The 15607-nt window shown below is 46.9% G+C and overlaps 1 protein-coding gene and 1 pseudogene across 3 annotated transcripts in view; one reads left to right on the top strand and one right to left on the bottom strand.

The window, feature by feature from the left end:
- CNTNAP2 (contactin associated protein 2) overlaps positions 1–15607 on the top strand; it is a 1946064-nt gene that overhangs the window by 1722730 nt on the left and 207727 nt on the right. For all 3 annotated transcript variants that reach the window (XM_046020922.1, XM_046020925.1, XM_046020923.1), the window contains one exon: positions 10209–10427. In XM_046020922.1, coding sequence (XP_045876878.1) covers positions 10209–10427 — 219 coding nt within the window. The remainder of the gene's footprint in view (positions 1–10208; positions 10428–15607) is intronic.
- On the bottom strand, positions 2414–2568 carry LOC123952342 (annotated as a pseudogene).

Here is a 15607-nt window from a genome sequence, read left to right as displayed (position 1 = left end):
TCTCTGATTAAATGCTCATTAAAATTATAGGATAGGGTTGCTTAAAATGTCACCAACCTTTGTTAAAGAAATGGAAATTATCAGATTGTGACTTTTAAAAATTATACAAATATTGTTGGTTTATTGTTAAATGATTTAAAAATCCAGAGAAGCAGAAAGAATAAACAAACAAAAAACATTAGCTATAATCTCATATTCTAGTATACTTAACCAATACTCTTTTGGTATGTCATTTCTAAACATTTTTCTATGTGCTTATATAGGATTTTTTACCAAAAAAGATCATATGGTGCATACTGTTCAAAACCCACTTGTTTCATGTAATGATATTTTAGAAGCAGATTTTCATGTCAGTTTTTCTCTTTTTTTTTTAAACTCCACAACAGTGATTTCTTTTTTCGGCTGAGGACAGAGACTGTATCAGAATCTCTAAGAGAGTGTGTATAGTTTGGAAAACCGTTATTTTATATTAACAAAACAAAACAGAAAAGCTATTGTTTTTGTTCTGTAATCTATAGAATGTAATGCACAAAAAATTATTATTGGGGAGGGTGCCTGGGTGGCTCAGTCTGTTAAGCATCCAGCTCTTTGTTTAGCTCAGGTCATGATCTCATGGGTCATGAGCTCGAGCCCTCCATTGGGCTCTGTGCTCAGTGGGGCGTCTGCTTAAGATTCTCTCCATCAGCCCCTTCCCCAACTTGCACACTCGTGTGGGTGTGTGCATGTGCTCTCTTTCAAATATATAATTAAATCTTAAAAAAAATTATTGTTGGTTGGTGGAGCATTTATCTGAGATACTCAGGAATTTGTTTTATTCCCCACCAGCCTCCCATATCTGGGCACATCAGCATCTGGAGACGATAATCAGACTTTTATGTCAACAAATGGGAGTGTGGGTTATAAAAAGATTGGGAAACAGTGTCTCAGTTGCCAAGAGCTTCATTTAACCAATGATCCTTTATTGTTGGGCTTCACTTTTAAAAGATAGATTTTTCTCACGTTCTGATCTACTGGCTTCCTGTTGTGAATTCCCAAACCCATCATCCCACATGATAGCAAACTCCATACTTTCCATATGTTTAGGGGCTCACTCACCTATCACAGCATGAAGCAGCAGGGCAGACCCATATGAAAATGAAGGACCTCATTTGGGAAGGCCACACAGGGACGTGCCCAGCAGGACAGTGTTCCTGGTGGATGACCCTGTTCCAAGCTTGTTCTTTACACCTTCCAACACCTTGTTCACCTTCTAGAGGGTACGTGAAACCAGTCTTAGGCAGAGTCTGACCAGCCACGTAAACCCACCTGCAGCCGTGCCCTCAATGGAGTGATTTTAGAGAGAAACCATGTTCCATTTACTCAGCAAATCATGAAAAAAGGAAACGTGGTTATTTGAACTTGGTATAAACTGACCGTAAAAAAAGCATTCTCACAGGTTTTCTCTGTGCAGTCTTTAGGGAGCCCAAATATTTATTTATGCAGTATAATCAGGAAGGTTGTGTTTTCAGCTATTATCATCAGAAATAAGGGAAAGGGAAGCATGCCATATGAAGAAGCGCTGTTACTTGGTTCAAGCAGAAATTTGGTGGCGCAGTCCTAAGGGCCACCATGAAGTGACTTCCGGTCATTTTCAGAGGTGGAAATAAATGACTTCTGGGTGTGTTCACCCTTCTACACTACTGATAGAACATTTATCCTGAGACATTTCAACCCTGGGATTCTGTGATCCTGTATTTTTAATACTCAACCCCAAGTTTCCTCGTTTCTAATATTCCTGCTACATAGAAGATAATGAATGAGTTTCAGTCATCATAGCCAGAGAAAACGAACAAGGTAATTTAGGTCAGCTGTGCACCTCTTGCAGCGAGCCCAAGGAACTTTAATAGAAGTTTTTCACACTTTAAGAAAGCTTGTTATATAAAGTGGCTCTCCTATTCTTTCCTGTCTGTCTGCATTCTCGTTTCAAGTCTCTGTCAGCCTGTGATGCAGTATCCCTTTCCCTCCATTCGCTGCCTGACACTGCAAATACGCTGTGGCTGAGGTGCGTCTGGTGTCCTCCTGGAGAACACAATGAATCTCTTTTTATAATCTGTGTCCATAGTGTGTGGAATCTAGAATCTTTATTTGGTACTTTTTTTTTTTTTTTTTAAGAGAGACTTCGTCTGAAGTCATGCCAATGCAGCATTGAAAGGTTATGCTGGATAGGAAACAATTTGGCACAAAACAGAGAGAGACAAACAGTGCCTGTGCTAAGACCTACAGTCTGGGCTGCAACTCAGTCTGTGGCAACCAGAACACAGACGTCCCCTTGTCAGTCTGACTCTGAGAGACGAATTCCCAGATCCCACCAGCAGCCCTCTTCCACAGCCTCATCCTCCCCTCCTGGGGTCACGTTGGTGGCTTTTCCTCATTATCAGTGTACAGACAGGCAGAACCATCCACCACCCAGCCATTTAGAAGCCCCAATGCACTAACTGACTGGTACGTTGTCTCCTTACATGTTCCAATTAGCAATAATCGCGCCTCGGATAAACCTCATTGGCTACGATACTGCCACTGCGCAAAGCTTCCTTACATGTTCCAGCGTGGTTCAAGTTTACACCTGTCGGCTTTGTTCTGATTCTAGCTGTTTCAGCATACAGTCGTATTTCCTCCTTTGGACCTCATATCTCACAGCCCGTTCTCCTTGAACTCTCCAAAGCCGTGCATCTCAAAGCACCTGCTCTCTCTAACATCACCTGAAACCAACCCCATAAATTACCCCTGGTCCAGCTTCTGCATTTCCTTTGATCACAAATACCCTATTTCCACAGTCACCATCTGAAACATTCATCTATTCTTCCAAACTGGGCATGCTCTGCCCAGCACGCAAGTCTCCCCTGGTTCCAAACACGAGGGTATTTAAAACCTGTCGACGTGTCCCTTGCTAATGACAGGTCCTGTTTCAGGCCACGTGTCATTTTGGAAAGATTTTTGTCTTTTTCCTTTTTCAGTCATATAGGTCCATTAATATTCAAGAAGTTATTCTCAGAAGGCAGTTAAATGCATGGAGAAAACTAAAATTAGAAAGGCTTTGCATTTTAAAGACGGCTTTCTGTTTTTTGCATGGCCCGTGGTAACTCCCTTTTGCTTCCTTTTCTCTGTGGATGTCTTTGTTTGTGAAGTTATTTTTTAACCGTAATAAAAAGCTTAAAGGCCAAGATACATAAAGAGAAATATTTCTCATACTCAAGAGGTTATCAAGATACCAAAGGTTCTAAAATGAGTTCATAACATTGATCTTAAGCTGCAGGCATTTCCTTGAAGAATTTCCAAAAGACTTCAAATAAACTTTCCTTCTCAGTGTTCGTTTTCAGATGTGTTTAACACCAAGTGTTAGGGTGTGAATATGCATATTTGGCTTTAAAAATTTCTCTATTCACACGCTATGACTATTACAAAGAAAAATGGTTTTTTTTTAAAATTTCCTGTACATTAATATGAAAGGCAGTACAGGATGATTAGAAAAACGAACCCTCTGTGCTTAGTTATAACTGGCTGTCAGCATCTCACAGCCTCGGTTCCCTTTCCGGGCTGTGAGGGCAAGCGTGGAGGTTAGAACCCATTCTCCAAAGTCGTCCGGCCTCAACATGATTGCGCTTAATCACATACTTTGAAACCGAACTGGCTGTTTGGTTTTCGCCGAGAATCCAATGGCAAGCTTAGAAGGACCACAGCCCATGAGGGGCTGCACGCACCTCGGACGCCCTCTGCACGTTCGGGGGGGTCATCAAACCCACCTCAGTCCAACAGCTCCTAGAAGACTCGCGGAACTCGTGGAAGGCTGCTGTGCTGGGGGTTATGGTCATCACAGGGAAGGAGGAGAGCTTAGACACAGACGGGAGCAGGAGTGCACAGGCCGGGAACCAGGAGACAGGCCAGATGCTGAGTTTCCAGGTGTGCTCTCCCTGCAGAGTTACCGACCCGTCACTTCCCTGGCGTCGGCAGTGACAGAACGCGTGGGGTACCGCCACGCTGGGCAGCTCCCCTGAGCCTCGGTGTTCAGAATCTTTATCCGGGCTCCGATATGTAGGATGCTTGACTGCCTGCGTGACTGGCCTCTGTCTCCAGCCCCCCGGGGCACTGAACTAAGTGCACCACACCTCCCCCTTCCACCACCCTGACCGTTAGCCCCCATGCTAAATCACACTGTGACACTATCCGGCATGACTCTCGGGCTAGCAAAGACACTCCCAGAAGGCACAACAGTTCAAGGGTTTAGATACTGCTCTCCCAAAGCCAGGGGCCACATGGGGACCGCTCTTTAAGCAAAGTTAAACTCTTTACAGTCTTGAACATCTTTCTTTGGATGGCAAGGAAATAAACTTTGATTCTTGGGACCTTGCTGCTAGAAAGGCGCTTGGTGATCAAAGCAGAATTCCAGGACTGTTTTCATCAGGGACACCTGGCGTTAACGAAATGCAAACTCCAAGGTCCTGCTGCAACTTACTGCGTGAGCATCTCTGTGACAGGAGCCTTTAGAACATGCTTCTGAGGACACTGCTGAGTTTATCCTGGGTACGCCTTTGATCCTCAGATGTCTTATATTTGGAAACAACCTTTAGCATCGTTTGTTCCTAGCTGATGTCACCAATGTAGCCTGATTCTAGACTGAGATCCACATTCCTACTTTATGATCTCGAGACAGATGCTTGTAGAATAGAAGATGCCATTCCTTATGTATGCCTGTCGCCTAAACTCTGGTTTGCCTTTGGAAAATATGTGGGTTTCCTTGCTCAGAGCATCTATATTACAATAGTTTGGCCTCCTCGGCAGGAGTGTTTCTGTTCATCGATTCGTTTATTCACAAACTGTGCCTACTCTGCGGCAGGCATTGTTCTAGGTGCTGAGGATCAAATGAATGAACAAAATGGAAAACGCCTCTGTTTAGTGAGGCCAGGAGCACGTGTATATCGTGCCAGATGGTGATTGGTGATACAATGCATGCTACACAGGTCAAAAAAAAAAAAAATCAGGAGAGAGGAGAAAAGGCAGCTGAGAGAGGGATTCACTATTTAACATGGAAGGTTTAGGGAAGGAATTTCTAACACGATGACATGTGAGCAGAAGGTTAAAAGAGCAGACACATAATTATTTGGGTAAAGCAGACACAGAGTTATTTGGGTAACAGTAAGTGCTAAGGCCCTGGGGCAGGAACCGGTTCACAATGTAGTGGACAAGAAAGCCTTGGGTGATGAGGTTAAAGGAAGACTAAGAGGAGCAGAAGCAGATACAGACACTACAGGAAGCTCTTTCAAGGAATGCGGCAACTAAAGAGAGCAAAGAAATAGAAATAAGCTCAAGAGAAGTGTTTTGTAGCAGTGGCAGCTGCTGAGACGTTCATGCGGGAGTGATGCAACAGAGCACTAATGACTGGTGTTGTAGAAGAGAAGGGAAGCTTCCTGGCCGCCCCGACCGTGTGTAGGGAACAAAGGGTGGAGCCTCCGGGCTACAGATGGAGCCCGCCTTAGATAAGAGCAGAGGTATTCCCCCTGCTTCTTCCTTCTTTCCCTCATCGCTCTGATTCTCACAGGGACCTTATTTGCCATCTGCCTGCCTCTCTCATGACCTTCTCATGTTGCCTAAATCCATTGGTCCACTTAGCCCTTCCTTCCTAAAAAAAAAACAGAAGAAAATATACCCATAACATTCTCCACTGTAGAATTGAGGCTAAAATAGCTGGTCTGCTATTACCAGTTTCGTTGTATGGGTCAAACAAGATTTTGTGCGGAATAACCCTACCAATCCTTAAGCTCCATTTTAAGATGGAGGAAACAAATCATCATCAAGAGTGCAACAGCGCTAGCCGGTCTTCTCAGCACTGTGTATACCCGGCCTCGTCTTTTCCCTTTACCTGTTCCATATTGAATGACATAATGCCTAAGTGTTACCTCACTTGCTGAGAGAACTCAGAGCCCAAGAGTCTGCTCTTCTGGCCAGTTGTTAAATTGGTCGGTCAGTACATGAAGCTTGGAGGTGGTTTGTGGAAACCCTGTGTTGAGTTAGAATGAGAGCGAATAGCGCCACCTGCTGGAACTGAAAAGGGACGGGGGCGGGACCCAGAGCTGTGCATGGTTCTGTCCCCTTGATGGCTCTGAGTCCCTGGGATGGAGTCGTGAACCAGACTGATTCAAAGGGCCTTTCCGCCATCTCTCCTGTTTCTTGATGCCAGTATGCCACCTTGTGCATTTCTCTTTCCATGTAATCTCTTTTCGCCCTGTAAGGATTCGATATCTAAAAATTACCAGTAAGATTAGCTGCATTTTATTAGTTCTCTTAGAATCTCTTGCAAATTACATCCCAGAATGTTGCCATGGGAAGGGATCCTTGAGATTGGACACAAAGTCTTGGAAAACTGTAAATGTAATCCTCATTTTAGACACCAGTCCACTGAGACCCAAAAGGTGAAAAGGCAGAGCTAAGACCAGAGGTCGCATCTCCTGATTCCCAAACCAGTCCCTGTAGTGGTGAACATGCTTTCAGCTGTAATTTAAAAAATGGCTCAAACAATAGTCAATGTCTCACATGAAAAGTGTTGAGTGGCTCTGGGAATAATGTTAGGGCTGAACATCACCAAGGACCCAAGTTTATCCCATTGCCCTCTCTGTTTTCCTCTGCACGTCTGGATACAAGTTGGCCCCAGCAACATTAGGAGCCACAACCTCCACCCAAGAGGAAGGGGTACAAAGAGGCTGACTGTCTCTTCTCCTCTGAGCTAAGAAATGTGTCCCAAAAGAACCCTAAAGACTCTCCTCATATCCTGTTAGGCAGGAGGGAATGCTATGTCCTGTCCTAAGTGGGTGACTGGTAAGGAGTGTGAGGTTGCCATATTTGATTTGACAAATCCAGATTCATGTTCTGGGTCTGGGGTGGGGCCATTCTACCTGAAGCATATGATTCTGTGGGAGTACAGAGATTCCTGGACAAAACTGGAAAAGGGAGTGTGGCCATTTATTGGAGGAGCATTCCCCATGGGTCTCCCCAGTTTCTGCTTGTCTTCTGAGAAAGAGGCATCAACTGCTTTGTTCAGACCTCTCCAAGGATGTGAGGGTGGCCCACGGTCTTGGAAGATGGAGGTAGATTTCTTTCCCAACCAGGATAATGAAGCTAATGTCTCTCCGCAGGGCAAAAATTGAGCTGGTTTGCTAGCTGCCTCTTTAAAAGAGTGGGGTTTCTTAAGTTCAGGTCCCCTGGCTGTGACACCAACTCCCTGCAGCGTCCATCGGGGCTGCCTCACGTGGTCCCCCATAGTGGAACTTGGGCGACAAGGGAAATCCGTGTGGACCCGAAGCCCACGCTGCCTGCCGTGCCGTGAATAATAATGTCTTTTGTCTCGGACCCAGGAGGCTTCTGTCTTCCGCCAGCACCGGTGAAACCATGGGAGACTACCTTGTCAGTTAGTGGTCGCGTGAAATCTCTCGCACTTCCCAGTTCTTGACGCTAATAGAAAGACAACCATCGTGTGGGCTACAGTCTTCTTTGCAGGGAGTCACACTCAATACATCCCATTCTGTCCTCAAATACTTATTTCTAGAAATAAGGTTGCTTTCAGTATGTAAGAAATGTCCTGCCTTACTGGCAGAAGCAGGGCAACTCTGCAGCCTCCGACTGGAGACCCACATTAAGTAAGGACAGGATCATTGGCTCTCGTGTCTTTGACGCTGCCTCCCTTGTATTCGCTCCCTGACTCTCTCTGTAATTATCTCTTTTTAAATGTCAGCTCCTCTCACCCAGAAGAGCAAGAGCAATCAGCCACAAACTGAACTTTAGAAGCTTTTAAAACACACTTGCCGTTTGGCGGGGAGATGGATTCTCAAAGACATCCCTCAGCAGAGTCAGGGGAGCTGACACGGAGTGACTGACGAAAAGGAGCCCTTTCCTTTGCACTCACGCGGGACCCGCGGCCCCTTTGCTCGGGAAGCAAGAGAAGGAATGTCCGAAAATGTGAATCTTTCTACGCTAGAGCCTGAGTAGAGGCCCTTTACGGGGGAATCTGCTCTCAGAGGCCTTTGACCTCGACTGCCTCTTGCTGCGCCTGGGGACGGAGCTACAGCAGGATCCTGGAGACATCGTTTCCTTCTCTGGAGTCAAGTGTTGGTGTTAGGAAGACCATGTGCACAGGAGGAAACACGGGCTCTAGTGTGCCAAGCAGAGAAAAACACTGGACATTTCCTACTTAACTGTTGGTACTCAGAGTTTCTCCAAATGGTGACATTTTAAGGACCTCCACAAAAACTCATCATAGCAGGAAGAGAGGAGGGAGGAAATGAGAGCAGCGTTCACCCTTCCAAGTCAAACCTTAGGGTTAAACTCAATTTATCCCCAAATTCTATTTCCCTGATGGTTGTTGATGCCTTTAAAATGAAACAATCTTTCCTACTTAGCTCAGGAACCCGTGCGCCCTTGCTCTTCTGACAACATCCATTTCAAAATGCATCTGCTAAAACGTAGCACTACGGGAGCGCAAGAGATTCAGTCCTAACACCGGAGGCAACTTTTCTCCACTGACTCTGCCAGAAATACAAGGAAAGATCGTTCAGTCCGTGAGTCGTATGATCGTCGACCTGCCTTCTGGTCTTCCCCTAGAAACCTTCGTGAAGGTCACTGGCCTCCATTGAGTCACGGTGACCCCCGAAGGCATGAGCCCCTAATAGAGAGGAGATGCTCTACGGAAATACGTGTAGCTTCACCACAGGTGTTAAAATTAAAGTTCTCTTTCTAATGACATAAAGGATCAAAATTCCTTGGTACAATTAGGTTGATTAAATTGAGCGCTGCGTCTAAAATCCCTCCAGCTTAATAAAGTTAATGCAGCTTTCAGAGGAGCCTGACCCAGAGGCAAGGAACAGTCTGGGTCCGGAGAGAATCCAGCCCACTGCGGTTTTTAAATTAGAAGTTTGATTGCTTGCGACACCGTCTCAAAATGGTACCAGTCTGAAGAAGCTGAATTTTCCATTAGCCTGGGAAAAAATGACAGATATTTAATTAAACTGCTTAGAGATTAGGCAGAAGGCTTAGTGGATAGATAAAGGGGCTGAATCTCTTTATAAGCGACATTGGGAAATCCACTCGCGGGCCGCGTCTTTCATGTCAGGAAAAGCTCACGAAGCCGGAGAAGCCGGGACCCCAGCGCCACGTTCCTGCTCAGCGGCTTCTCCTGCCAATCGCAAGAAAAAATACACATTCAAAAAGCACGTTTATAAAGTGTTAGGTGGCCACTGAGGAAATTAAAACCTAAAATGTGAAGTAGGAAATCTCCTTACCATGAAAGCTGCCAAAGCAAACCACCCTAATGCACTGTTCTCTTTTTGAAAGGTGATTTATTACAGACTTTGTGCAGGTCTATGAAAAAAAGAATGCTATGTGGTCAGCGCTGGAGGGTAGGTTACGAGAGGGATCGGGCATTCCGGGTGGAGAGAGGCCAAGCTGCGCAGCCAGTGGCTCAGGGGAGGGGCTGTTCTGCAGGACATTTGAGGCACCTTGTGGATAGCCACAGTGGCCCAAAAGAGATACAGGTCACCTCCATCGCCTCAACACTCGCAGCTCCCTAGCTTTCAAGAGGAACCGCAGGGACTATGTTAATAAAATAGAGTCTTGTAAGCTCTCCCAAAGCAATAGCTCTCCACTCTAGCTGTATTAATATTTTCCAAGCAGCTTTCAAAAATCACCAGTGCTCTCTGCCAGACCCACCGAACCAGAACCCCTGCAGAGGGAGCAGGACACGGGTGTTCCAGAAAGCTCTCCGGGAGCGAAGAGTGACATTGTGTGTGATCACCAGCTCTGGGGCTCAGAGGCCTGACAAGTTGGGGTTATGGTCCCGGGTCCCCTGCCCACTGAGTGTAAGACACTGTGCATGTGCTTAACTTCTCCAGGGCTGGCTTTGCTTATCTGGAGAGGGTCCGTGATGGTAACCTCTGGACAAGCTTCTAAAGATTGAGTAAGAAAATGAATGTATTCCCGGCCCCCGATCTGCATCTCTTTCCCTCCCCTCGGAGGAAATATGGTTAAAGCGGATTGGTGTTTTAGCCTTCCTCAAATGATTTTGCCCTTGAACTTTGGTAGCAAACGATGGGCGTAGATTCTTTCTCTCTCCCGGCTTTGTTTTTTCTCTCGAAATCACTGCTATGAGGAAGCTACTCACGGGCCTCTTGTGCTTTCTGCTCCTGCAGCCGCCACCGAAGTGTCCTTTTCATTCGATGTTGGAAATGGGCCGGTGGAGATTGTGGTGCGCTCGCCCTCCCCTCTAAATGACGACCAGTGGCACCGGGTCACCGCGGAGAGGAATGTGAAGCAAGCCAGCTTACAGGTGGATCGGCTGCCGCAGCAGATCCGCAAGGCACCCACAGAAGGTCACACGCGCCTGGAACTCTACAGCCAGCTCTTTGTTGGTGAGTAACAGAAGGAAAGGCCTTTGTGACTTCCCTCTGTTGTCATCGTCGTTTCGTGGTTGGAAGATTTTATTTATTTATTGAGAGAGAGCGGGTGTGTCCGTGAGTCGGGGGAGGGACAGAGGGAGAGAGTATCTCCAGCAGACTCCCTGCTGAGTGCAGAGCCCAACATGGGGACGTGGGGCTCCACCCCACAACCGTGAGACCATCATAACCTGAGCCAAAACCAAGAGAGGTGATGCTTAACCGACTCAGCCACCCACGCTCCCTGCCCCACCCCGCTGTTGGTTTTAATAACCTTGACAAGGGAAAAAAATAAAAGTCTCTGGAATGTTTTGATAGTGGTCTTTCCAAAAGTAAGAGTCTAGGCTTCGTGTAGTCTCCACCAAGACAGAATGAGACAAGGAAGATGACTCAGGAAACCTAAATCTGGCCCCACTCTCTGCTCTCTCCAGAGCTCTCTGTCCTCAGCTGCAGGATCAGAGGGGAGGCTAGGGTATCGCAGAGGTCTCTGATCTGGGCAGTGTTAGGTCTGTGGTTTTAGAACTGTATAAAAGTCTTCAATAATTTAGGACACTTGTAACTGTGAGGAAGAAAAGGAGGGAAGGAGGGAGAAAGAGAAGGAAATGAACTCCCCAAGTTCAGGTTTGCTTAAAATGATGAGGAGAAACCTATTATTCCTTTCTCTGCTCATCTTCAAGGTTCTAGGCAGAGAAAGATGTGAACTCCTCCCTGCGTACTGTCTTTCCATGAGAAAGAGATCAACGCTGAGAAATTTAAACAGAGCAGGAGTTAAACATCCGTTGCGAGAAGTCTACCTAGTCTCACAGTTTGGTTCTGCTTTTGACATATTCCAGTGGAAGCTAATGTTCCTCCAAATTAGTACCTGTTTCGATGATGAAATATTAAATTTCGTTTTCCAGAACACTGATGTTTTAGGGAATTAGCCATTTTTCCTCTGGTGAATGACAAGAGAGCAAGTCTGAAGGACGTTCAGGCTATGGCCACCTTAGACCCCCTCTCTGAGTTTCTGGGGATTCATTGATCAAATCAGTCAACTGTGGCCATCCCAGACCAAGCAAAACCAGATGGGACCTGATTGTTGTTCCTAGTCCTACCACCTGTCACCCCTCGCTAGAGCCTCACTGAGGGTCAGCTGATTTTAACCAGGGCCAGAGCCCCATGGCATCTCTCATAACTATGTTGGAATGCTTTAAGAACATTAGAAAGTCACAAAAATTGGATGCCAGCTCCTTTGGTGCAACGTGGGCAGCCTACAAATGTGTTCACTTAGTTGGCTTTGGAAGTAAGACTGACTTGTTAACAAGCCGTGTCATCAGGGGCCGTGAAAGAGTCATCAATTTTGAAATAAAATACTCCTCTCAACCCCAACTAGAACCCAGCCCCTTCCAAATCCTGCTCTCATGTTGTAGTTCTCAAAATATACACATTACTTTTTTAAATTATTTTTTATTATTTACATATCAGGTCCGCTGGTTCCTGCTGATTATTGTGAGCAGATTTCATTTTATCAATCCGTCTTGTCCAGATTACCTAGACAAGTTTTGCTTTTTCTCAACCCTCTCCATCTCAAGCATGCTGACTAAATTCTACCTGGTTTTCGTCGTAACAGGTGACCCTAACTGACCTGAGTTTCTTCTTTTTCTGAGCTTATCCCCAGGTAGAGATGGACTCCAACTATCTTCCTATCCCTTTCTTTCCACACACTATAGCCAGAAATTTTGGAGACCAGATAAAGTTGTAAATGGAAAGAGATAGGGAAGCATTTATTATGGTCTTGGAATTCTGATTTGTTTAAACAAGAACAGCTTAGAGGAAGAGAACAGTAGGGGCTGAGGTCAGAGTTTGACAGAACAGCGAAGAGACAGGCAGAAAAATAGCATCTCAGGAAGAAGACTGAAGGGAACTGGAGGGAATAAGCCCAGAAGAATCTAGAAGAGGAGAGCGTTCCATGAAATGCTCTGTTTATTATTGCCAAGGAATATCAAGTGCCCTGTGTAAAATCAGGCTAGAAGAAATATTCTTTGAGTTTAACAATTATGAAAGCACTGGTCACCTGGGAACAAAGCTTCCGAACAGGGGGCTGCCATGATGAGTCAGCAGCCGCTTTTCACTTGACAAAAACCAGGAGGTCCACGTCCAAGCTTTTCATTTCCTTTTGTCTCAGAGGTGGGCATCAGAAGCATCTCCCAGACACAAACTATTGTATACCAGCAGGAAAAAATAATTGTTTCGCAACAGACGTCCTCTCCAGGGGTGGTGGGGAGGAGGGCTTGTTTCCAGAAAGAAAATCAGTCCAGCAGCTGTGAAATCCTACAGGCAGCTATCCCAAGACTGTTCTGACTTCTGCTCTCCTAAGAAGCTCTGCCCTGCCCAAATGTCCCCACTTTTCCTCTTGAGTCTCGAGTTTCATCTAGTGAAAGAGTTGGATTTGTTGGTTTCCAGAATTTCCTCCAACTTCAGCCACAGGTGCCGAGCGGTCATCCCTCTCACAGCGCCGTGTGGTTAACATGGGCTTTGAATCCCATCTCTGCCACTGAGCTGCTGAGGGACACGGGCAGGTTATTCCTCAATATTTCCATGTGAAATAGGGATACAGTTCCCACGTCTCAGGGGAGACTGAATCTGTCCAGGAGAAGAGCTCTGGAATGCCTGGCATGGAATTAGACTCACGAACTTTTGAGTTATTTCTTTATCTTTGCTTTTACCTTTACTCCCTTAGCTTTCTTCCTCCATGTAACCCTCACCACCTCTCCCAGAACCTTCTTCCAGCCGGCACCTTTCTTTGTTCCTAAAGCCCTGGCCCGATCTGTGATCCTTTAACCCACACACTCTGAGGGAAATCTCCCCTGCGTAAACACCAGCTGCACGGTGGCCCCAGAACAGGAGCAGCAAGCAGGGGCTCTGGAATGTTCTCAGTCAGCCAGGAAGCCAGCAAGCGGCCGTGTGAACGCATCACATGGGCGTCAATATCATAGGTGAGACATAGGGCAGAGCTGCCTAAGAGCTCCTTCTCCGATCTAGAAAGGAGGGGCTTGGACTCAACCTACAGCTGAAAGGGACAGGAAGTCCTTCTTGGCTTTGTACACGGAGTGGGCTCTAAGGGAAGGCCAGGCTCATGCCTCCTTTCTCAAAGTAACTGGAGAAACAGTGAGAAGAACAGTCCCCCTCGCTCTACATCGAGAATATAATTAAAAGCTGTCATCGAAAGAGGATTGACACACAGGTGTTGAGGCAGTAATTCTCATTACTGGAGAATGATTATTACAGCTATGATTCTGCTTTAGTCAAAAAGTAACAAACTTCAACATGAAAAAGGACGTGGAAAGAAAGAAGCAGTTGCTGATACTTATCTGCAAAACGCATGAAATCTTCTCGTGTTTTCCATCCAGTGTGAGCCACGAGCATATGATGAGCTTCTGGGATGGCCCAGCAGAGACACTTAAACCACATGGTGATCTGTAGCTTCAACCAGCCCAGGCGCTCAGACCTCCATCCCCCGTGGCAACCAAAGGGCCATATTTTTCTTAGGAGGCGGAGAATAGCAAACATGCTCAAGGTCATTATCGAGGCGTGAGCAATGCCAGGCTGGACTGAGCCAGAGTCCTCCCTGGCACGGGGACATCCGGGGAGCTGGGAGCCCTGGCAGCTGCAGCGGCCGTGTCAGGACGAGGAAGGGGCAGGGTACTTGCTGGGCCATCAGCCTGCAGCCAGCGGCCAGCCCAGGGCATGGTCCAGGAGCTGGCAAGGGTGAGCCACTGCGGAGAGCCAGGCCGGCTATTCAAGGCAGGTGGCTGCTGGAGGAATGGGTTTGCAGCAAGCCAGGCACCGGCCAGAGCATGACACACTGCTTGACAGTCGTTTCAGGAGGAGGTCAGAGTTCGGGAGAGCTGGAAGCTGCTTCGGAAGGTTGGGGAAGATTCCGTCTCCTAAGTGGCACTTTGAGAACCAGAATGACAAATGTCCAGGCTCAACTCACGCGACTCTGACCTCTTCTGAAATCTCTCTGGGGGTTAAAGGAGGCCATCCTTTCTGGGCAAGCTGTAGCCCAAAAGGATCTTCTGTGCTGGAGACAGGAGAAGCAGGAGCGCTGTCCTCAGGCCTCAGCCAGTGGGAGCCCCAGAGCCTGCAGGCTCCCCTTCCTCCAGCGCGTGGTCAGGAAACTCCTCCCGAGCTGCCACTTGAGCTCCTGGACGAGTGGAGGTTTCTTAAATGGATTTAGAAGTGAATGAGGACAGAGCGCTATGACCATTGTCTGAGCTAGGCCTTGCTAGCGGCCGCAGAAAACAGCCCAACATCCCCAAACTCCATGATAGAGCTCTTTGGGTCAGCTGGTCCTCACCCCTCCGTATCCCAGAATCGCGAGTGAGTCATCCCAGTACCGTCTGAACCGCTGCGCCCTTGGGAGAGCGAGGAGAAAGCCAGCATTTGTGGTCTGCGAGGGAAAAATGGAATTCCAGGCAGAAAGCACACCCAAATCTGTGTATGAATAGAATGGTCCTTTTTTTGTATCCAAAAAGTTTAGTGTACAGTCCAAAGAGCAGGAACGAAAACACAGAAAATGTGTTGCTTGTTCCTATTTCCTGCAAGCCTGCCTCAGGAACAAATGTCCTGGACCACACTTCAAGGTCAAATGCGCCACAAGCTTCGTTCACCTCTCACAAAGTTAATACTATTATTACTAGTTTCTTTTTTTTTTTTAAGATTTCATTTATTTGACACAGAGAGAGAGAGAGATCACAAGTAGGCAGAGAGGAAGGCAGAGAGAGAGAGAGGGAAGCAGGCTCCCTGCTGAGCAGAGAGCCTGATGAGGGGCTCGATCCCAGGACCCTGAAATCATGACGTAAGCTAAAGGCAGATGCTTAACCGACGGAGCCACCCAGGCGCCCCAATTATTACTAGTTTCTGCTTTATTGTCACAGTGAAAAAGCTAAAGCTAAACACTAGTTAACAGCCCAGAGTCATGCAGCTGGGAGGAGAGAGAACCAGGTTTGATCCCTCGCAGTCTGAGTCCAGAGACCCCGGTCCGAACGATTGGTCTTGTCAAAGCAAATGACACCCGCGTTCAGTAGGCAAGGAAGATGTCACTTGAGGTTCCTGCAGAGGGGAGACGGGCCACAGCTCGATCGGAGCTCCACTCCACTGGCAGCGGAAGTGGG

The sequence above is a fragment of the Meles meles genome, chromosome 10 (assembly GCF_922984935.1).
Source record: "Meles meles chromosome 10, mMelMel3.1 paternal haplotype, whole genome shotgun sequence".
Classification (NCBI taxonomy): domain Eukaryota; kingdom Metazoa; phylum Chordata; class Mammalia; order Carnivora; family Mustelidae; genus Meles; species Meles meles.
This window is presented reverse-complemented; position numbering and strand designations above follow the sequence as displayed.